This window comes from Empidonax traillii, unplaced genomic scaffold, assembly GCF_003031625.1.
Source record: "Empidonax traillii isolate 1590-97213 ecotype Southwest subspecies unplaced genomic scaffold, ASM303162v1 scaffold64:size1360303, whole genome shotgun sequence".
Classification (NCBI taxonomy): Eukaryota; Metazoa; Chordata; class Aves; order Passeriformes; family Tyrannidae; genus Empidonax; species Empidonax traillii.
In genome coordinates this window covers 939,729-964,298 of record NW_020955257.1, presented here as the reverse complement: position 1 = coordinate 964,298, position 24,570 = coordinate 939,729, and the positions used below count along the sequence as shown (strand labels likewise).

General features: G+C 36.5%; 1 protein-coding gene across 3 annotated transcripts in view; it reads left to right on the top strand.

Moving 5' to 3' along the window:
- Positions 1-24,570, top strand: part of ANKRD28 (ankyrin repeat domain 28) — a 120,962-nt gene that overhangs the window by 68,222 nt on the left and 28,170 nt on the right. For all 3 annotated transcript variants that reach the window (XM_027880065.1, XM_027880064.1, XM_027880066.1), the window contains exons 3-8: positions 315-393; positions 11,181-11,251; positions 14,081-14,281; positions 14,995-15,082; positions 18,141-18,283; positions 19,327-19,539. In XM_027880065.1, the coding sequence (XP_027735866.1) occupies positions 315-393; positions 11,181-11,251; positions 14,081-14,281; positions 14,995-15,082; positions 18,141-18,283; positions 19,327-19,539 (795 nt within the window). The remainder of the gene's footprint in view (positions 1-314; positions 394-11,180; positions 11,252-14,080; positions 14,282-14,994; positions 15,083-18,140; positions 18,284-19,326; positions 19,540-24,570) is intronic.

Below are 24,570 nucleotides of genomic sequence, written 5' to 3'. Positions count from 1 at the left end.
ATTCCTGTCTCTGGAGACAAGTGAATGGTGATTTATAACTGATGGGTTAATCTAAAGATGTGATGAGCATCTGCCAATCTGTGTGTGTCAGAAAAGCAGTAGTTGACTATGTAGGTGTTAAGAGCTCCTTAGGAAGAAGCATGATTGTCTTAGTAAATGTGACTAATGTCTTTAGAGTAATGATGTTATTTAAAATATGAAATGTACAATATTTGGAAGATGCACTTTTATGCAGTGTTTTTTCATAACATACAAAATGCTGAAACATACTTTTTTATTTTAAATAAAACCTTTTTTCCCCCCTCTTACCACAGGATAATGAGAAAAGGACCCCTTTACATGCTGCTGCCTATCTGGGAGATGCAGAAATTATTGAACTACTTATTTTATCTGGTATGTTCTGTTCCTGTTAATGGGGAAAAAAAATAACTCTATGCACATCCAAAGGAGTATTTATGTACATCTTAGTCTGTGTAGCTTTTATTGAGATATTTAATGTACTAGAAATTAAAGATGTTTCTACTGAAATTTTGGGTTCCAGATTTATGAGTGTTATAATACTGTCTAGTTCTGCTTTAAAATATTTCTTTGTAGAAAGCTTTCTCAGTTATAGCTATTTTTATTTGTAGTTTGATGAGCTTTCAATAGTGTAACTCTAGTTTAAAGAAGTTATAGTGTATATATGTTATACATATGTGTTAGCAGCATTGCTTCGGTTCTGAAATGGCCTTCAGAAAAATAATTCAGTTTGAACATAGAAGAACATCCAGAGTTGTTTGTATCATTTTAAATAACTTTGCCTGTTGGCTTAAATGCACAGAATATAACTAGAATCAGCTGAAAATGTTAAAATCCCATTTTTTTCTCCACCCTATATATTTGTACTAAGACAAACTGCAAGTTCTGTAAAACAGTATACCTTGGTTTTGTTTTTTTTAAAAAAAAAACTTATAAAACCAAGAAACTCAACCAAAAACCTGAAGCAGAACTTGATGACTGAAGTACTGAATTGATTCTTTGATCTTGGACAAACCTACCCATCAGGTAGCTTGAGGCAGAATTCTTGATACAGAGCTTCAAGCTTACATAGAAAGATTAAAACTTGTAGCAGTCCCATAGAATTACTTTAATCTTCAGTCTGCCTAATTGCATGCCTTACCTGTGCACAGCTGGCTATTTCCACCACTCCCATCAACCCTTAATAACAAATTTGGGTTTAAGAAAGTGTCACTTAAAATTGTAGGTGTTTGCTGCCAGACTTCCAGTTGAAATTGCCAGGTATAATTTAATTAGTTATAATTTAAGCAAGTTTTAATATTTTCATTATATATATTACCAGTACTCTCTTTATATAATTATCTGTAAGTATAATTAGTTAATATCACATTATTTGTATTTATGTATCTAGGTTATAGAAATACTTTATAGTAACAATTTGTCCAGAAAAGATCACTTTTAAAAGGTGAAAGGTTTTAAAATGTGAAAAGGTGCTGATTTTCCCTATCAAGAAGAAAAATAAATTCTGGTGACTCTTGAAAATATATACTGACTTCTTTTAACAACTAACAATGTTATAAACTTTGTAAAGTTGCAGTCACCTACTTCTGAGGGTGAATTTTCTTTCTGGTTTGGGTGAACAGAGTTCATTTACCAGAACTGTGATTGAAGAAAATAGCACTCTCTCAGGCAAGGAGCTTATGGAAAGGAGCGAGATTCTAGTTCAGACAGGAATGAAATAAGATCCTGATTAGGGGATGGCACTGGAGGAAGAAAGGTTAGTCATGCTATTTGGGCACATAGCCTGGGGTTAGACGTAAGGAGAAATGGAGATCAAAGAAGGGAAGTGAAGTCCAGAGTTGAGCAGTTGTATGGAGGAAAGATCGTGGGGTGCTGCAGTGTCTGCGGATTGTTCAGGAAGTCTGGGAGGCATTGATACGTCTCAGATAGCACTTATTTAATGAAAATCAAGATTTGCTTGCAGCAAAACAATGCATTAGACAGTTGCAAATCAAAAGCTTCGAAAGCTGTGGATTGTATAGGCAATGTTGTTATAAGTTAGTTTAAGAATTTAGACAACTCAGTTCCAATTAAAAGTTGATAAATTTATTAAGCAAGCGATAATAAAGCAAACAGCGCTGGGTGGCCTGGGGTCCAGTGCCCCTCCAGAGACACACAAAACTTGTTTGAAAACTGGGCTTTTTGTACCCTCTCGATATCAGTTGTTGAATATTCATTCATTGTCCGTTTGTTGCCTTAAAAGGTAATTCCCCTGCTTTGGAGGTGGGTGTTACCTTTTAGTTGGTTGTAAGGTATCTCCCCTGGGCTTGTACAGGGGGGGTCTTGCATCATCCCCACACTGAGGGCCTTTCTCTGTATCCACATGGCACAGAGAAATGTATTTTATTTATAATTTGTTCCCTGTTCCCGGCCGCAAAAGATTCCCTGGTGTTAGGTCCAGACAGGACCTTTCACCTCACAGACTCCACGGTACACCTAGAAGTTAGTAAATATACAGAAATAGTTCTTTGTTAGTACCCCCTTTTTTATTTTAATTTGCTTGGAATAAAACCGGTGTCTTCACCTATCACAATGTCAGTCTAACCTTGCTGCACTCGTGCCCTGTGCTCTGGACTTCAGTAACCTGTTGTGCCCTGCTGTGGAGGCACAGCCTCCTGAAAGGCACAGGGAGAGGCCACGCTGGGAATGAACCAGGGTGGTATGGTGAGGGATGCCCAGGTAGGTTTTGAGTTGTTGACACATTTGCAAGTGAATGAAGAAGGACAATAATTGCAGGATGAAAGTGGTGTCTGGTGTTGAGGCTGTTCAGTTTCAAAGGCTGTGTTGTACTTGAGTAAGAATCTATCTATGTATTACCTGCTTGCAAGCAGAGGTTCTAGGCAAGGCTCTTAAAATAGCCTCTAAGAAGTAGTCACTAATTTAGTTGTCTTCATTTCTGTGTGCTGGATTTGAAATCTTTGTGGCTGGTGAAGTGTGAGCACTCAGCTGTATCAGAAGTGCTAACTTGCTGCTTCTCTGAGAAATCAGGTCTAGGCGTCTCAAAATGCACAAGCTAGGATTTGTCTTTTAACTCTCTTAATTGGAAGACGGGGGACAGAGGTTAAGTGTATTTATCCTCTCCATTGCATAAAGATAGGGAAAATTCATTTGTTGTGTTTCAGCTGGAAATCAAATTTCTCCTTTGATACAGATGTATAATGTTACATTTTGTCATAATAGATCAGCATTACAGAGCAAATAAAGAACATGTGTTACCACAGCAAGGTTTGAAGAACGCTTGCTGTGTTGCAAGATCTCTTTTTGAAGAGTGAGGAAAGTAGTCTGTTGAATAAATAGCATTTCTGAACAGCCATCTCCTCTGTGCACTAAATTTGCATGTAAAAATTGTGTCTGTGACCTTAATTGACCCATTACAACATTTCTGCACCAGGGATTGAATTAAGTGTGGGCTACTTTCATCCTAGCATTTCTCACCTTGTGAGAGCTTGTCTTTACAACTTGTAATGTCCTCTAACACAACTTTGCTGCAGTGTTACTAGGAACCACTTTACAGCTTTCCTGCTGTGCAAGCTATGCTACAAAGACTGTTTGCTTTGTTTTTATTCTTTCTTCAAACTGAACCTCAAAATTACTGAAGTCAGTATTAATCTTTCCACTACTCAGTGGCTCTTACCTGATTCTTTCTCATTATTCTCTATTCTTAAAGTGTTATCATGTTTCCTTCATATAGTTTTTTTAATTTGATTGGAATGTCTTTTGCATCCTGCTCCAGGGGATTCACGTTGCTTTCAATTATGTCTTTTGGATCACATTTTACTGTCACAATATGTTTATATTACTTTGATATAAACATGAGCAACCCATATTGCACATACTGAAGATATAACTGATGTAGCCTTTTTGCAAACTTTTGTGGAGTAAGGTTTCAGTCTTAGGAGCATTCTTACTTAGTCTTTGAATTCTTGAGAAATTTTCCCACTAAACTTTAAGGTTGCTCTGTGACCTATTGTAGTCTTTCACCTGGGCAAGAGACCTGAAGGTGATGGTTTGGTTACAGGCTCCAAACATCAAAGAAATTACTTCAGTGACTCCAGTTTGGGGCTGGACATTTAGATTGCCTTTTGTTTTTTATTTTGAGACAGTGTTTCACTGAACACTTAATAACTTATCCCCTGAGGATGTGAATGTCTTACCAACAGATTGTCATACCACTGTGGTCTGTGGAAGTCTAAATGTTCAAATCATCTCTCATTGTTAGACTGTAGCTTGATAAGCAATTAGCATTCCCAAATTTATTAGGTAGGGAGGTGACCAGTAAATAAAGAAGACACATGAAAATCATTGTTTATAGCACCCAGGATAGAACAGAAGTTTGTATTTTAGTCACTTGAGAACTGTAATTTTATAAGCATTTTCTTTTTTTGTATTACTCTGGGAAGAGTTGTAATACTCATCACAAATGTATTTTTATGACCCATGTACTGCTCTGCATCCTGGTGCACAAATACATCTGTCTGCTCTGCATAGTTCCACTGACTTTAATTGTTTAAATGATGACAAACTACTGAAAATTAGGAAAGTGTAATAGTTAGGTTTTAATTAACCTAATGTCCAACTTTTTGTTCTTTCCAAGAAGTTCAGATTAAAAAAATCAAACTCTTTTTAAAAGTCCTGCATATGAACTTCTATTCTCTCTATTTGTCCTACAATGTTTAAAGCCATCAGAGTGTACTCTGCTGGGAAATGACATGTGAGAAGCAGAACAGATTATTGTGATCACATAATGTGTTCTTGTGATTACTAACTTTTTTTCCATGTGTTTTTTTATAAATACCATGCAGACTGTTATTGCTTTCACTGAAATCAAAGTAATTTATAAAAATTAACATTTGAATTGTTGGTTGTTTTCTTTTGAATAGATTTAGTTACTATATTGCATTGATACTTTAATACTAACACAACACATTTCTGTTTGTTTAACCCAAAATTTTCTCTGCATGAAGCTCAGTGTTACATGAGTGTGGCCAAACTCAATCTCATTAAGGTTTGGCAGCCCACAAGTTTTTGTTTCCTCTGGACCAGCTGGAAAATGTAAGAATCTTTCTTATACTGGAAAACTCCCATTATAGTAATAACAGATTTTGGAAGATAGTAAAGACTCCTTGAGTGTTACAGAACTCTACCTGTGTTTCTTTAATCTAATTCTGAAGCTACGTGAGTATTAACAATCCATGCAATGACAGTCACACATCTCAGCTGTTGGGAGGCTATTGCTGCAGAATCTCAGCTGCATGAAACTCCCTTTGTTTGGATTGCAGATGTACCCACACGTAGAAGGCATTTCACAGGGGCTCCTTTTACACTTTCAGTCACTTCCTCTTCTTTTAATAGTGATATTGTCTGACATTTTCTTTTTCGAGCTGTCCTAACTTCCCCCTGGCAGCAGTACCAGTCAGTTGCTGTGAAGAAAGTAGCTCTGATGCTCTTTAAGAGAGAAAATTAAGCTGAGTTAGGGAAAGGTAGAAGCATTCAGGAGCTCAGGGAGTCAGAGGACCTCCTGTTGCTCTCTGAAGCTCGAGGAGGTGGTGACTGAGATGAAATTAGCTTCCTATATTGAAAATCAGTAAAGTCCTGGAAGGACAGCTTTGACTTGATTGTGGTTTTCCTCTGTTTTGTGGCCAGTGTATCCCCATGTGTTTTTTGGTTTTTTGTGGGGTTGTTGTGGGATTTTGGGATGGTTTTGTTTGTTTATTTTTTAAATAACAAAAAGAAAAACTGTTGAAGAGGATCATTGTGGCTGGTCAAAAGATTCCAGTCCTGTTCCACTCAGATATTTTTTCACTATTCTAGATCCCCTGCATTTAGCCTATAAATAGCAAACATCTTTCTCTCAATAAGGTCTTATTCATTATTTTTGCAGCAATTATTTTGCAACTACCCAAGTTTTCAATAGGAAATTACCCTCAATTTCTGTTACTGATTGTTCCAGTTCATATCTCAAATCTTCTTTTACTTTAAAAACTTCTTCTGTACCTCCTCCTGACTGTTCACATATTTTTCTATCTAAGGAATAGTGTTCTTCTCTATCTGTTTATTCCTCAGTGTAGTCTGAGAATTTTGACTTGCCAGCTTAAATGCTTCCAAGGTCATTGTCTCTAGATAAAATAGTGGATCATTTAAGAGCAAAAACTTCTGAAGCTATTACTGGCTGTTAGGAAATTAATTAAATAACATCTAATTACAATTGGACTGCTGGTTACTCTCAGTGATTTATTTCTGAGATTTTCCTAATTTCTGCAAAGATAGGTTGTTTCAGGATACTAGTTGTTAGGACAAAGTTTGTTACTTTCTTAAACGTACTCTGAAGATCTTATTTGCATCTTTTACTCCTAAACAAACATTTCAGAGCTTCAAATGCTGGGTTTCTGTATTACATAACTGAATGAAAGCACTTTTGCTTTCTTTGCTTATATTATGATCTTGTTGAGTCCTAGCACATCTTGTACAATAACAAAGGAAAATACCATTCTTGAAAGTCTAAAAATACAGACTGCAAACAGAACAGTGGAAGGCAATTCAGTACTTAGGTCAGTAATGTGAGCAAAGATGAAAATGTCTTGTCAGTTCTGTTGTATTTCTTTTCTGGATCTATTTCCAGCGAGTGGCACATGAGTAATGCAGCCACTGCATTCATTAGTCTTCTGAGGACATTTACAAATGTGAGGAGTTCTGGTGCAGAGGAGCTTGGGAGGAGAGTCACAGCAAAAGTTCTTAAGAGAGAAACACAGAGGTGAAGTGGGAGACATGGCTATGTGGTTGTATGGCACTTGATGGGTGAAGGAGGAGGTGTGTAGTTGTTCCTTGCAGCATTTCCTGTCCAGTCGTACCTTGCCTGTCTCTCCAGGGGGGTGGTTGAGTTGCTAGTTCTTAGTAAGGATAGTAGTTGCTAGTTCTTAGTAGGATACTCCTACACCAAGGAGTAGCAATTGGAGTGCAGAAACATACGTCCAGGAATTGGTGGCTAATAGCACATTTAAATGTACGAATGTCAGAAACAGACTGATAGAATTAAAACCTTCATGATCAGCCTGTAAATCAGCTTATGTATTCGGTTGGAAAATGGGCCTCATAAAGCATAAACTTGCTAGAAGTAAGCATCACTGAGTTTTTCAGTAGCTTCTGTACGATATTTATTAAATATAATATATCTTTCTAATTGTCTTGTGAATACAACTTGGCAAGATGAAATGTAAAATTTAGGGATGAGAGAAAGAAAATTATGTAATACTTCTCTCTCTCTAATTCTTCCTACCCCCATCTTTTACAGAGCAAAAGTCCTGCTTTTATATTTGCCTAGATGTGTAAACTTACTAGGCTGTACTAGCAAAATTGGTGATGAAAGGAATGATCTTGAATGTTTTGGTTTAGTGCACCAATGTGGAAGAAGAATTTGGTTTGTTTGGAAGGTTCAGTTTCAGGGGAGGGTCATTTACATGATTGGCTCTTAAGTTCGAGTATTTGTGTTGCAGAATTGTGCTTGCAAGCAGAATCTCTCTTGCAAGCCCCCTAATCCTTTTCCTGCAAACGTTATTCCATTAAAAGAAGTGAAATACAAAAAAATTTACAGTAAACAAATGAATATTTGAGAAGTTTTAATAAACGTTTTAAGACAGGCCCCTGAAGTCTGGAAGGTCCAGTGTGGTGAGTGGGGGGGGTTGTTTGGAGTTGGGGTTCTTTTCCATTTTGCACACTAGGGATTGAGATACACTGTACTGTACTGTGAAAGAGCAAACTGCTGCATAACTGGCATTTGAAATGTGAGAAATGCCCTGGTTAACACGTCAGCAGGTTGGGCCTCATGGAGATAATATTGCACCGGCGGTGTTATGCAGTGAGTTATACACATATGTGTTCAAACTGTTTAGGCAAACCATGAAACAAATCACCTTAAAGCAAAAGTTATTTAATAGAGGTGTGATATATTTTTGTAACATTTCTTTGCAGTGGTCTGGATTAGAGCATTACCCCAGATAATTGAGGCTGTAAACTCCCTCGTTGTTGTGTGGTAGGACTGAGAGGTTTGAGGGAGCTTTATGACCCTTTGAGAACGTCTGAAGGGGGAGGGAGGAACGGTAACATTTTCCCTAAATCCTGTGCTAGGGAGTAAAGAACAGCCTAGAGGGGGATTATGTCCTCAGATGCAAGGCTGTTTGGAAAAGCTCTTCTATGAAATTTAAATCATTTTTGGCAGCATGGCTTCATGGAGAAATTTGAGGGCAAAGAAATCTCTATGTTAATTGAAAAATATTTAATGTATCTAGAGCTGTAATCTCCCAATTCCCACATTAATAGTGCATATGTGTTTTTTCCTAGTACATTTATTGTGATTATTGCTTAAAAGCTTTGTCTTTCAATATAACAATTTTGCAATTTCTTTAATAGTTTTCATTGTGGAGGAAAAAACAAGCTTGGTGGTCTTTCTTAAGTCCATCAGAGATTTAGATTTGTTGTCAAAAGTCAACTTTGTTTTTTTCATTTGTCAGAGAATCTACAATTTTTTTTTGTATTTGAAAAGTTAGCTTATTTTAATATCTATAACATATTACACTGTTTTAATTATGGGACGTGGTAGATCTAGGCTTTCTTGTTTCTTTGAGTGAAAGATGTCATATGGGATGGGGAGGAGATATTGCTGTTTTGTTCTTTAGAGAGGACTGTGTTACTTTTAGATATACCACTTAAAATTTACTTAGACATTTCTTTGGCTAATGCCAGTTTCCTTTCATACATTAATTTCTTTTAGTCTTAGCAAGTGTGATTAACTTACCACTGGGAAAACCTTTTGTACAGTATCTTTTTGTATTTATTCCTTCTCTCTTCTGGTGCAATTTTTAAGCTGTATGTTAAAAGTAACAGAAATGTCAATAAACACCTTATCTGAACACATAAACGCTGCTTTAACTCTAAGCACTTTTTCACTTAGAGCTAGAGCTTAGGTATCTGCCACTTCTCTGGAGTGGAAACGTGCATTTCTCCCTTCTGATGGGCGCAGTGCTTCTCCTGTCTTGGGCTTCATTGCCTGGATGTATCGGACCTGACCTCAAGTCTTGCAAATTCATTTTCCTGAGGAAAATCAGGATGGTAATTAATGGCTTAGTAACTCCCCTAAGTTCTTTAAAATGCTTTAAAGACATTTGTATCCTAAAATTAGAGATAGAAATCAGACTTTGAAAGTCTTCATTCCTTGGCTGTTGGCCAGACATGAAGTCAGGTGGAGCCTGGAGTACCATTTTGGCTCTTATTTTTGTCTCTTCAGCTAAAAACAAGGTGAGGCCAACAATTACCTGCAAGACAATCAAGAATTACAGATATTTTCAAGATACGTTAATTACATTCTCACTGATTGTTACTTCATTATATTTGTGTGATTTCATTCACCACTTACTGCCAAAATTGTAAGACATTCCTGGTGACTTTTAGAATCCTCGAATTCTTTTTTTGCTCGAGTTCTGGGCAGAGCTTGATGCAGTACATTGTTCTGGCACATGATGTGATGCTGTACACCACTAGATATTTATGGTATGATGAAGTCTCTTAAATTTTTGTTAGATTTGTGGGAGTTTTCTTCAAATGGACTTGGACTTTCTTCCCTATTCATTGGTCTTATTTTTCAAAAACTTTTGCACTTGGAAAAATAGGATGACACCCAAAGCTTCCGAAATTTAGATAAGGAAAGATGGAAATCCCTGAAATTGTATCCAGCAGTTAGACCTCAGGCTTTGTCTAGTGCTTGGAAGACCTAGGATCTAACTGGGAGTTTGGATCCTGCATCAACTTCCGTGTTCTGTTCTTAAGACTGAAAGGGATGGATTGACTAGAAACTCAAGAGAATTGACTTCAGATATTTGGTTTGGTTATAATATGCAACCATGATTCTGCACAGACTGCTAGGGTTCTTGGTCAGGTCGTTCAGCTTCTTTGCTGGTGCAGGTTTTACAGCAAAACACCCTGTCCCTCAGCTGGGTATCCTGACCAGCAGCCTGTTTGGCACTTTGTGTCTTACCAGCCTTCCATCTTCTTCTGTTCCTGCATAGGAAAAACTACAGTTGGTTCTGACATAACAATGCTATATTTAGACTGAGAAGTCAATCAGCTCTGATCATGTAGCATTAATGTTACTGTGTGATTCTTTCCAACAGTATTTCCAAACTGTTTCTTCAAAAATATAACATTTTGCCTAAACTACCCCTGTAAAATCTCAGAAGTTTTGAAATAAGGGTGGATAAATTTCCACTCAAGGTATAAATAACATACAAGATTATATATATATATGTGTGTGTGTGTGTGTGTATCAGTAAGAAATCAAATTATTAACTTTAATCATTTAGTTTTCTTGTTTGGTAGAGCTCACTGGAAGTTAAAATGTAGTTCAGCTACTTCCTTCAGGGAAGAAAGTTCCCAAACCCTTCTTTCCTTTTATTATTAAGAAAAAAATTAAAATTCGAGCCAGGTTTGTGTCCCTTACAGATGTCTGTGCAGCCTTGTTTCCTGGGGACAAGGATGGCTCTTTCTCTAGAATACTTTCAGAAGCAGAGAGATGTGGCCGTATCTCTCTCATGAAGGGAGGACCAGGACATCCTGGGGTGGGCTGGGTGACCTGGTGGAGTGGTCTACCTGGTGGACTTGTTCCCAAATTCCCAGTAGAGGAATCATTCTCATTCTTTATACCCGTGCATCAGACACACCAACCACAAGGAAACTGGAGGGCAGGGGAAGTAAACAGCTTCTTTCTCTGTTTTAGTGGAGAGTTTCAACTGAGAAAGTATGATATTTTTATGGCAGAATGAAGGCAAGGCATTAATTTTTCTTATACAACAGCCTTTTATGTGGCTTTGGAAGTGCAAAAGAATATAGAGGATGACCAAGTGTAAAAATATGAGTATACTTTGATGTGGAAGAGCATTAAGGTTACAGTGCTAAAAGAACTTTCCTCAAAGTACTGGACTTAAGCTGAAGAAAAGATCCCTTTCCATTGTTTGCATCGTTCTGTATTAGTGAGCCTAGAATAAATAATTTCCAATAGTTCTGTCTCTGTTTTTGAAAATATTTCAGTCATCCTATAAATATATTTTAAATTTCTGTTACTTTATTTTTTGTTACAGGAGCTAGAGTTAATGCCAAAGACAGCAAATGGTTGACTCCTTTACACAGAGCTGTAGCGTCTTGTAGTGAGGTATGTTGCTTTTTGGGACTGCTTTGTTTTAAAATAAGGCATCTCAAATTACCTTCTGTCCTATGTTCATTTTTCAAAAAGTGAAACTACTCCAAATGTTTGGAATTGCAAGAACATTTTTGAAAGTTTGTTTAACCTATGGAGGGTATGTATATATGTATTCCTTGCCTGAGCAGGTAGAAAGGGGGATAACTATAACTTTGCTCTCTGCAGTTTCCTTAGCAGAGGATTCTGCACACAGTGTTCTCAAGTTCACTTTACTTTTAAGGTAACCAGAATGGTCTGGCATGAGGGAATCAGAGGTAAATTAAGATTTAACAGCATCATCTTTGCATTTCTTTGGAGTTTCTACATACTTGTCTGTTCAGCCATAGAAGAAATAAACGGTTCTATAAAGTCCTGCAAATCTCTGGTTTTTTAAAAAAAGTGATTAATTAATAATAATAGTATGGAACATCACTTTAAAAATTATAAGTGAAATGTAGCATGTTTCTTGAAGTCTGCTAGTTACATAGTTAAAAGAATATAATAATGTAAGAAACTACTTTGTTATTGTTTCTCTGTTGTGGTTGTCTTAATAAAAAATTTAAATGCCTGTAGAAGATCAAAACAAAAAGAGAAATGCTGAGCTTGTTATGTGGAAGAGTTTATGCAAAACTCTCTCCTTTGAGATCCTGAGTCAAACTGATGCTCATTTCAGTACATCTCAAGTAAAGGTTTTTTATTAGTAAATTTTTGTTTGAGAAGATAAAATTGGGTATTTTGGTTTTGACAAGCGTTGAAGTGTTTGATCCACGAACTATCTAAACAAGCCTTGTTTCAGCTTTTGTGTTTGGATTCCCTGGATAAATGGCAGTATTTTGTCACTAGCATTAATAGCTAAGTTATGTGGAGATCATGATATTCAAAACAGCGTTTGAAAATGAATCTTCAAGGGTGCCTTATTCCCAAATGCTGTTTGTTCTTGAGATATTTTTAGGCTGCTCCTTTGGGAGCTGACCAAAGCACCAAATGCTGCATTCTTCGGAGCTGAGGAACAATAAAAGCTCTTGACAACAGTAAGGCTTGCAGAGAGGAGTACTGCAGACAAACTGGGCCTAAATGATGACTTCAAGAAATGCAGCGGTGGCTATATTTCTTTAAATGTGGAAGATTTCAAAGAAAATGCTAACCAAAGGCAACCAAGACATGTAAACCAATCAGACTATTTACCCAAAAGGCAGTGATAGGCACTTGTCAGGATTCTCTATTTATAAACACAGTGAGTCACAGGAACCCGTATACGTGGTTGATACATGTAGGCACTGTTTTCCAGCTGACAGACATATATAGGTTTGGGGCTTTAGATGAAGAGCTGTAATGAAAAAGCTTGATAATGATTTCAGTAAAACATCTGGACTTGTTAAGTAAGGACAGCTGCAATTAAACAATTGAACATACAAAATAGCTGGATTATGGATTTGGCTGTCAACTGTGCATGTTAAGGCTACTTCATATCAAGTCAGTCAAATTCTAGGCCTTTATTTTTTTTGTGCCCCCGGTGTACATTGCAAATTTATAAAAAAAAAAAGGAAGCCCTAAGTAGATTCACTATTTCTATTAAACTCATTAATTGCATATGTGCTTAAAAATTAGATACATTATTTTAATACTAATATTATGGTGCTTCTTCTAAAATTTCCTTGTTCTGATTATGGTATTTCTTAATATTTGGTTTTAAAAAGATAAGACTTAAAATATAATCTGTTTTTTAAAGTATTAAATCTGCTTCCGTTTCTCATAGCATAGAAGAGCTATTCCATTACTTATTTAAATTACAAGCCTGTGATGCAGTATGTTCACTTTTATGTTTGCTCCTATTTTCTTTTTTATTGACAGTACAATGAATTTGAACATTTTAAATATAATTTATTATAATATAAATAGAATCAAGCATTCTGCTCATAGCTGAGAGTAATACCTTTTGTACCACACTGTAATTCATAATTTCTAGTAACAACTTGTGGCAACCTGTTTTAAGTTCAAAGTGGTAATCAATTATTTGTGTGCTCAGTGACTAAGTTGGCAGTCACCAAAAGCAATTAGAGAATTGTGGGAAGGTCACACAGTGGATGTAAAATGCAGTACTCATCATCATGTTAATATTGTCAACAGATTTAATTTTTTATGCATTCCAACTGGGTGCACATATTTTAATGGGATTTGTTTATCTTGCTGTAAGAACTGTAGTGTAATTTGTCCATTTTTCACAGCATGTAATTTTAACAAAAGGAAATGAATAATCTTATTGAGAGATGGAATTCAGTGCAATATTTTAAAACGTTTTTCAGGAGTTTTGCAACAATGTATGTTGAAACTTTTTGTGACCATGCTCTGTTTTATCTGTGGTTTCTAAATGTACGGTTAATAATCTGTTCTTTTTGCCATTTCCAGACTTTGACAGTTCAAAACTTTTACTTGGCAGATTGATGAAAATTCATTTTAAGTTCATAGTACTTCACTTATCCGTGGCAATGGAAGAAGTCCTAAGTTGGTTTATTGAGCTTTTTAAATCAGTTGTGATGACAAAACAATTTGCCAGGTGGCTTAAGGAATTGGATGAAAGACCTGGAAATGGTTGATTTGGTTGAATCCTGTAGGGGGTGTATTATTCATGTTCATGAGAACACCCCCAAATTTGGATTTATGATAAAGTACAAATCCCAAAGTGTATGATTATGTTTATAAATGAACAAATTGTAAAGAGTTGTATTCCACTATACTGTCCTTAAATCTAAAATCTTTCAGATCTTTACTAAGGGGCTAATTTTTTTTTGTAAATGCTTTCAGGATGCTGTTCAGGTGTTGTTAAAGCATTCAGCGGATGTCAATGCTCGTGATAAAAACTGGCAGACACCGCTACACATAGCAGCTGCAAACAAAGCTGTGAAGTGTGCTGAAGCTTTGGTGCCTCTCCTAAGCAATGTGAATGTGTCTGATCGAGCAGGCAGAACTGCATTGCATCATGCAGCCTTCAGTGGACACGTTGAGGTAAAACCAGTTAATTTTCTTCATTTGTTTTCCATTCATCATTCTGTCCCTCAGGTTTCTGATGTTTAGTTTCTCAGTTTAAAATCATGTCTCCCTCATGCCCTCAAAAAAACCCAACCCCTATTTTGTATTTGAATTTGTCTTTTGTATGCATCTCTGTACAGAATAGTTGTGGAAAATAAATGTTACATCATCTAGTTGGAAGGTTATTACAGGGTTCACTTTTCTTACGACAGAAGCAAATTTGCTAAGTGGAGTTAAACTACTAATGGGTAAATTAAAAATGGAAAAACCAGGATATTTTTCTATTCAGTAAAAAGTGAACATATGGAAAGTGATGTCACTGAAATGTGGAGGAAGTACATGTAATAAACTCTATCTTGCCTAATATTGAAGCTTTGAAAAATGACTGCTGAGAAATTCCCATTAATTGCATATGGGTAATTGGAGATACATTGGAAATTGGCCTGCTTTTGGGGATTAGCTTTAGTGAATCCATTAGTAATAACCTGAAGATTCAAAAGATTTCGCACCTTTGCTGTATTAAACTGAGAAATGTTTTTGTTGACATGAAATTTTTTTGAAGCTTATGGAATATTCAAAAACCAGCATATTTAAATCCTCTAAAAACACATGTACTTTTGTTTTCTTTTATGATTTTCTTTTTCTAAGCAGAGTTTCCCATTATGAATAAAAAGGTTTCTTTATTTTAGATGGTCAGCTTACTGTTGTCTAGAGGGGCCAATATCAATGCATTTGACAAGAAAGACAGACGAGCTATACATTGGGCAGCATATATGGGTATGTACATATTTCAATTGATTACTGTTTTGGTAGAAAAAAAAGTCACCTTACTTTTAGTGGGTTTATATATATTTCTAGGAAAAAATTTGCATTATAAACATTGAGGTTATTGTGTATCTGCCAGAAAACCATTAACAAGTAAGTAATTTTTTTGTGGTGAGAAAAATCAATTTGTTGGGGAAAGAAAAGTAAGGTAATTTTGGTTATTTTGGTAAATTAGGTAATTTTGTTCTTTATAAAGGAGGAACTATGTTCTTCAATCAGCAAGTCTAATCACAGGTGAAAAAATTTGCAGTAATGCTAAACAAAAAGTAAGCAGTTAATACAAGGGGCACCTGAAACAGAGGATCGTTACAGCAACCCTGGGGGTTGGATTTCAAAAGAATTTTTCGTCCCTGAAACTGCAAATTCTTGCCTTGCCATTCTTATTCTAGGAGTGGTTAATTATTGTTCTCATGGTCTTGATCAATGCACTAGCAGTACTGTCGGGGTAATGTACTTCATTGTCGTTTATCAGACTTGAAAAGACTTGAATGTGCCAGTGAATTATGAAGTGATCATCACAACATTAATGCTCTTAACTTATAATTTGAAGGTGGCTGATATTGCACTTCAGATACCAGTTCTTGAAACCGCTTAAGTTAAAGAGCATTCTTCATTATTGATCCAACATGCTTTGCGATAGTTTTGCATTAGTATTTTTCATGTACTTGTATCTGCAAAGCAATGTCTGTGACAGGCTGTCCAACCACCTTGGTGGTTATTTGCAGAATTTTGTTGATGAAACTTGTGCATGAGATGGCAGAAATCTGATAAGTATCAGTGAGAGGACAGAGATATTTTCTGCTTTGTGCTTGCCTGGATGAGGGAAAAATCTGTTTTTCAGAAAAGCTACATTTATTCTAATTTTAGTCAGTGATATTGCATAGGCTACCAACAGGAAATTCTGATAATGCAGGAAAAATGTAATTTAACTGATGTTGATCAACCTACATATCCTTGTAGACAATAGAGTAGAAAAAGCTTTTGAAAGTCTTCAATAAAAGAAAAAAACCCAATCCTGTGACATTCTCTTTCACAATTTAGAGCCATTGTTCATTGCTTCAATTGTTTGAAGAAAACCTTTAAAGCTTTTCCACCGTGTAAAACTGACCACAGAATAAAAAAGTAACGCTTTTCGTCATTCTACTATAAATAACTTTCTAGGGTTATATCCATTGTTTCCCTTCCTTCCTGCTTTTCCCGCGGCTCCATTGCTGTCCAGCTGCAGTGCTGTGACTGAAATGGACTTACATTCTTGTGTGCTGGCATTGCCCTCATTAGCGAACTGGGATGTCTCTGCAACACTTCTCACATCAAGTACCTTGCTCTTCTGTTTGAGAGTCTTCCACTGATTGCCGCTTGTGTTTTCAATGCAGGTCAGGGGATTTTTTTATCTTCTCCTTAAAGTTTTTTCTGCCACTGTTCTGTTCAGGGTCTCTATTCCTTTCACCGCTTTCAGTATCTTCTGTATTTCTGACTCTCATGTAGGACCTCTTTTCATTCCTGTCCCTATTGTATTTGGGTCAGAAGATGAGTATCATATTTGCATTTCTCTTTCCCTTCTGTCCTACAATACTGAAGTAATTAAGAAGTGAAATATTGCAGCACTTCACATTGCACTGTTGAGCTCTTACAGTTCTGATCAGTATAGCTAGGTAAAATGATGTTTTGTATGCTGTTGGACATGCAACATAAAATAAATATCATGGTGGCTGAATGTTTATAAAAATAGCTCTGTCTGTGTTCCATTGGGTAGATTCAAACTTTTGCAAAGTCTCTTAAAAAGCAAAAGTGAAGACCCTCACTTTTTATGAAGCTCTCAAACTGAAAACTGGACTTGATACTTTCTACTTAGATGTCTGACTGAATAAGTATAAGCTTAAGAATTTAATATGTTCCCCCTCCCCCCTCTTTAACTAAGGTAAGGTCCTAACTTGAAAGGCAAAACAAAGAATCCCACATCTGTCTGTATGGGTCAGTTACAAAGGCAAAGAACTAAGTGTATCGTGGTCTGTTAAAGTCACGTACCGCTTTATTCAGAAGACTTTGTCGTGATTATCTGTGTGTTTTCAGTGATGACTTTTTTGGCAGTTAAATTAACAATGAAACAAGAATTACGTTTTTTTGTTTACTCCATTTTCATGGCTTCTTAGCAGTGTCACAACTGCCTACAAGCCCGTGGAAAGCTCACTGTCCTTTGCAGCAGTGGTGTGTTGGGGCCCCTGGCCCAAAGCTGGCAGTGAGAGCTACTGCCCATCACTTCAGCGTGGGCACCCTGCCCTCCCTCCCCTTTTCCACTTGAAACTTCCCCCTGGTCATCCCTTCCTCATAATCCCAACTCGACTCTTACCCTCCTCTCATTGTCTTGGGAGAGCAGTTAATGCTCTCAAAAAACTACAGTTCCTCCTCGGACTGTCTGAGCCAGTCTTGACAACAGAGCTTTACTAAATCCTGTATGATTTGGTTCAATGTTTTAAACACTTTGCAAGTAAAGGAAGTTGGATTGGGTGGAAAATGTTTTTATGTCAAAGTAGAATATTTTTTTTTTCATGTTTGCATAATTTTTTCAGAGTTTCTACTTAAGATTTAGAAACCTTAACAGGCATGTTTGCAATTGAGGTGACAGTGGAAAATCTGACAGTCACACTGTCTCTCAAGTTGTTAACATAAATTTGCAGTAAATGTTTAATAATTACAGAGTGACTTTGCCTCTCTAGTTCTCAAGTCTTCAAAAAAATCCTGCTATGTAAGCAGAAGACAAGATTGTGTTTTGAATATAAAAATTTGTTTTTGCAGTATAAATGCTATGATTGTTGGATGTGGTGTGTGGAGGTGATTATGTTGCCTTTATGGGTCGTGATAGAATTAGAAAACAAGAACAATTTTTTGTTTTCCAGATTAGGTCCAAATGAATAATGTCTTATGTTGTAACAATTGTAGAATTATTTAGTTTGCAACCCTCTGCTAGTTAATAAAAAATAATGCTTTATTGTATTTGTCTTTATTATTTTAGGTCATATTGAAGTTGTGAAATTACTCGTGACCCATACAGCTGAAGTGACATGCAAAGACAAGAAATCATATACACCCTTACATGCTGCAGCATCTAGTGGGATGATCAGTGTAGTCAAATATCTTCTGGATCTTGGTGTTGATGTAAGGAAAAATAAAACTGACACATTTTTTTATTGTTTGAAATGCTTTTGTTAGTACTGTAGCACACTGTTTATTTAGGGACAGGTTATGGTATAGTGAAAGCACATGAATGAAGATCTCTGGAAATACTACTTTTTCTGTTATAAAACCACATTCTCCCAGGTAACTTAAGAGCCTTGCAGATTTTTCACAATAATGTGAAAATAAATGCATATTTAGTAGTGTTTTTTGTTTGTTTGATATTTCCTGCTCTTAATTCATTGGACTTGAAGTGAGGAAATAGGAATTCTGACCCTAGCTCTGCCTTTTTTGTAGTGCAGGAAATTGAATGTTTTTGCTTCAGTTTGTAAAATACAGATGTTACTGACTTTCTTACGTCATTTAAATTTTGGAAAATACTAAAACTTGTGAGAAACTTCAACACCACAGTAAGGCCCATATTAATGTTAAAATGCAAAATAAAAGGCTCTACAGTACCTGCACATAGAAAGTGTCTTAACAGTAAACTGTGAAACTGTGTAAGAAATCTACATTGCGAATCACGTTTTAGCCTTGCAAGGCTGGAGATTGGAGCTCAAGTTCTTTGTTGAGAAGTAAATCAGAATTCAGTAGCATGTTGTATACAACAAGAAATTCAGTTTCTACACACACCCCATATACCCCTCCTCAAGAAAAGTCTCTATGACCCATGTTTTTATTGAAAACTTGCAAATGCTGTTTTCTAGAGGTCTGTGCAATGCTTTAGTATGCAGCAGTAGTATGCCACTGTTGACGTTTTCGGCACGTGCGTCTTTAATTGCACACAGGAAACTGGTGTGGAGACAATTGCAGGAGGTTAGCTCACTTGTAAGGCAATCATGCTCTTCCCCAGGACACACGCCTTGATCAAAGTGCTACACCCAGAACTTGCTTTTAATTTCTGGTTTTGAAGAGTTCAAAAACATAATCTCATGGCATGAGATCTATCTTTGTTAGAATTAAGTGCAGCGTTAAATACAGTTTTCTGCCTGCTAACTAATCTTGGGGTTTTTTTTCTCTGATAGATGAACGAACCAAATGCCTATGGAAATACTCCTCTCCATGTAGCTTGTTACAATGGGCAAGACGTTGTAGTGAATGAACTCATAGACTGTGGTGCTAATGTAAATCAAGTGAATGAGAAGGGGTTTACACCTTTGCACTTTGCCGCTGCGTCAACACATGGAGCATTGTGTTTAGAGCTTTTGGTCTGCAACGGAGCAGATGTGAATATAAAGGTAGGTATATCCAAAGCCACCCATTCATGCCTAAAGATACAGTCCATCTCTATCAGAGAGAGTTTTTTCAAAAATATTTGTTATGGTAGCATTTAGAGGTTCCCACTGATAGATGAAGTACTTGTATGAAAAGTATTGTTGTAAAAATAACCCAGTATGTTGCTTCAAGAAACTTGTTCAGTATCTTAAAACCTCAATGGGATGTATTAAATGGCCCAAAAGGATAAAGAATAAGGATGGCAATATTCTCTGGTCAATCTTGATTACATTTAAGTGTCAGAATTCTGTATAATTTGTTTTCCTTAGTCTAACCATATTAGTAAAAGCAAATAATTTGAAAAAAATGCAAAAGAATGTTTTCCTTATAAATAAGTAACATGAACAAAACCAAGGGTATTTCAGAGAAACGTGTATGAACAGGCTAATTACTGGAGCAGTTGAAGGGCTGATAATGTACGATCCTAGAATAATTAGGCAGATTTGGGAAGGGTGTATTAAAAATACAAATATAAGTAGATCAGGCCAATGGAAAGGCTTAACAGCTGGTGTTGTAATTTCTCCAGCAAAACTTAGTAAACAGAATCAGTATACCTTTTACATCTCTACTTGGTCACAAGCCTTCGGTTTCAGAATATTGCTTTTAATCTATTATTATTGTAGACAGAATTTCTAATACACACAAGCATAAAAGCAAACTATAACCTTTATCTTTTATTGTCTTCTCTAGCATGTAGTGTGAAGTCTTGAGATGTGGGAGAGAGATGTGAGACCTCCTGTTTTGTATTACATTGATTTTTATTCTAGTAAACAAACTGTTAAAAAATATTTAGTGGCAGTATCTGATGTCTTGACAAGTTTTAGACTAGGGTGGTGGAATGAGGAGTCCAAGTGTTCCTTATGCAGATGCCTGAACCATCACCCACGTGGTAGGAAGACAGTTATCTGTGCTTTTATTTCTTAAAATTTTAATAGATTTATGCTTGAATTTCAGCACAATCTGCTCAGGAGGTGAATGTTAGAATAGCTGCCGTTTCTGTTAAAAATCTTTGTGGTTCACTTCATGTAAGCAGTGATTTTCACAGTGATTCACCCTGATTTTCAACTAACTAGCTCTAAAATACATTTTGATATCTACTGTTAGCACAAAACCCATAGTCAACTGAAAATTTGGGAGTAGTTTAAAAATACGCTCTTTGATGTGGAAAAATCTTAGATGTACACTCCTTCTCAGTGTTACATATATTTAGGTGTGTGGCTAATGAAAATGTACATAACTTAGTTGTGGAAAAATTAATCGCCAAAGTGCCCCACAGAAGTAAGGAGCTGTGTCACAGGGTTTATTTCTCACTTGTCCTAAAATATCCAGGTCACAGTCCGTTTATTTTTGTTGCCAGCTTTCTGCTCTGCATAATGTCCCGGGCTGGATAAGACTGAGTGTTCAGTGGTGCAGCATTGGCTGACTTCTGTCCTACATTCTTGAAACATCATTTCTCAGAAACATGTGGTCTGCTGTGAAAATAATCCCACAATGTTAAATATACTAGTGATTATATACATATGTTACTTAGACAAATAAGAACAAAGCAGACCTTACAAAACCTTCTAGGGCCTACAAGAGGCATTCCATGACATGACAAAGGGGAATATCTTCAAACTTAAAGAGGATAGGGTTAGATTAGATATTAGGAAGAAATTCTTTACTACAAGGGTGGTGCATCACTGGAACAGGTTGCCCAGGGAAGGTGGGAATGCCCCATTCCTGGAAGTGTTCAATGCCAGGTTGGATTGGGATTTGAGCTACTTAGTCTAATGGAAGGTGTCCCTGCTCATGGCGGGGTAGTTGTAACTAGATGATATTTAAGGTCTCTTCCAACCCAAACAATCCTATGACAAATATTACCAAGCCAAGAACTCCTGTCTTTCTGTAGGCAGGGTTGCAAGGGTTCATAACTTTGTGTGTATTTCTGACTTAAAAGAAAGAAGTAAGGGGGGGCTCCATTTCAGAAAGAGCTTTAATAGCTTTAGCTGTAGGTTGTTGTAATTAAAATGTGTTGATTTAGTACGTATCAAAACTGTTAAGTACATAATAAGCAAGTAGGGCTGAGTAGGGATTTTAAGCAATTATAGCTTGAAAACAGCATTTATCCTGTTTCCTCATCAAGGTTTCCATTGTAATTCTTTTAATAGCATTTCTGTGTATTTATACCAGTATGACAGAATTTGACCTGTAAATTTGCACCTGAAGGTGTGAACAGCCTTACTTGGTATATGAAAATTTATCACTTGCACTGTTGCAAAGTGCAAGAACTGAGGCAAAAGAAAGTAATTTCCAAGTCAACTTCTACTTCCCTGGAAAGGCTATAAAGATAAATCTTGGGTTTAATTAGAAGACTAATCCCTAAAAAAAACCAAATAGTATGTTGTGTAGTAGGAATAAATTGTGGAATTAAAATGGGATGGAATTAGGACCTTCTTTTAAGTATTTGGTGAAAGCAGTGTTCTGTTCTCTTTCCAAATACTGAGGTTTAAGTTCAAAGTAGTTCTTAAAACAGTTATAAGATCTATTTTTCGTCATAATTATGTTGCTTGTGTAAACTGGTTCAATAATTTTGTCCCATGTGCAACTTTTTCTGTGTTGTTAGCTGTAACAGGGAATATGGATGGTAATCTAGGTGCAGACTAGACAGTACTATTAGAGCACTTTCTGCTGTGGGTAGCAGTGGGGAGAGCAAAAGGGAAACACTCTTATTCTTGATAGCAGATGGAGGGTAAGTTCTTGTGTGCGTCTGTGAGTGGTGGCCTCATCTCGAGAACAGATTATGTGGCAGAAGATAATAGAACAGTAGAAATATGTTATATGCTTTTTATCACCTCTCTAGGCAGAGGACATAATTTCCTACTTGTTTTCACAGCCTTGGCAGTGTCCACTGTAGAACAGTGAATCTTGTTAAGTATTGCTTATTACTGCAGCCTTCTCTCCTCACTATTCAGGATTTCCATGCATGGAAGAACACATTCAAATGAGAATGTAATGGGACAGTATTAATTGTTTTATGGACCCCGTTGCTGCTTGAAAGTTTGGTGACCTAAATAGAAAAAGTTTTTTACTTCCACTGGTGGTACTAGAACAGAAGAACTGTTGCTAGGGGGAGATTTCTCTTGCAAGAATGCTCTGACATGATGAACCCGGAACGTGAGACTGTTAGACATGAGAGAGGCATTGTGGCCAATCAAATCCATTGTCTTGGAAATCTATGTTACATGGATTTTTAAGTAAATTTGAACAGAATAAATCTAAAAATCTGTTATTGATAGTACTGTGGTTTTTCATTTACAACTGGAAAATGATTTTGTAGCTTATTTTGCTGTTCTTTGCAAGATCTCCCAGAAGTTGTCTTGTGAGGGTTCTCACTTGACCACCGTGCTCTTTAGTTTCTAATACTGTCACCTTAAGTTATTCTTACGTCCTTGTAAGGTACTTTATTAATGTGCTCACTGGGCCTTGGAGCTACTTTTTTTTTCAACTCCATCTTCTTTCTTTTCATTAGGCTTCCTTTGAGATACAGTTTTATCCCATCTGAACCAGTGATACTGCAGGCTACTTTATCTGAGCCCTGAAATTCTTCTGTCTGTTACTTCACTAAGCTTATTTTATGTGAGAATTTTTCTTTAAATTAATAGATTCTCCAGGTTGAAGAAGGAGAAAAGTGAGGGAAAGAGACACCATATGTGTAACAGTTGTTTTAGAGCAGGAAAGTAATTGGACACGGAGAATGTTAATGATTGGATAAAGAGAGGAGAACTAAACCGTAGAGAGAAAGATGAAAGAAAATCAGAGCATTGAGATTGCTTGGGGAGGATGTCACTTATGATGCATTTGGCCTTTTCTTAAGGCCTCCAATGACAGAATTAAAATTGATTGTACAGTTGACCCCATTTTCTGTGTTTATTTGCATCTGCTATGATATGCGGATGCTGTCTTTTGGATTCTTTATGGTCAAAGAAGTCTGCTAGCTGAAAGATCTGGAGATGACTTTAATTACCAAGTTTTATTTCTTTCAGTCTCGGTCTGAGAAGACAATGTTTTCCTTAACAGCATTGTTGTGGGTGGTGTATGCTGCTCTGTGGAGTGACAAAACTGAAAATCCCACATCCATCTTTCCCTGAAAGAGTCTCCAGCAGACTTTCAGTAACACATCCATAGAAGTTTTGCCATTTGGTTTCAGTGGGAGAATAAAGATGGGAAGTCACTTTTGCACGTGACAACAATTTGTGATATTTCAATGCATATGTTCATAGTTTATCTTCCCCCTACCATCTTTGTCCTTCTTAACTTCGTGTTTTATGAACATTTCACACTCTTCAAAACCAGCATTTAAAATTTAAAGATGTGGTATGCATGAGCATTCAAGAGTCCTTTTATTTTCTTGTCATGTTTGCAATTTTTTGTGTGCATTTGTAGGAACCTTTCTCTGCAGTAAAGCTTTCCCATTACCTGTGATAAAGTATAAAGGGAAAATCACCCTAAAGTAATAATAACAGAAAAAATGGTTTTGTAAATGCATTGAGATTGAGCTGTTAAAAATTGAAGTTTCCTTATGCATTCCTCTTGGTCTACTTAAAGGATATCTTTACTGGGTGAATGACTAAGTGCACATTTTAAGATGTGCATTTCAAATGTATAGTACCAATTAGGGTAGAATAGTTCTACCCTGGGATTACTTGTGGTTTATGATAAATTGCTTACAAACATACCCTTAGAGAAATTGCCAAGGAACACATGAGCTTTTTATCTTCTAATATAATGTGTAGTTTACTCTCTGTAATTTGCTCTGTAGGAAATACAGCTGCTTTCTTTCAAGAAACATAAAGCATTATTTTATTTTAGACTTGGGCAGGGGAAGACTTGGACATAGGCTTTTTGCTAAAGTTCTGTGCTGTCATCATCCTCTTCAGAGTTATCTTGAAGATGTAAGTGTGAGTGAGTGGGTATCACTGACTTGTGACTCACAGCTGGAAGAGTGATTAAGT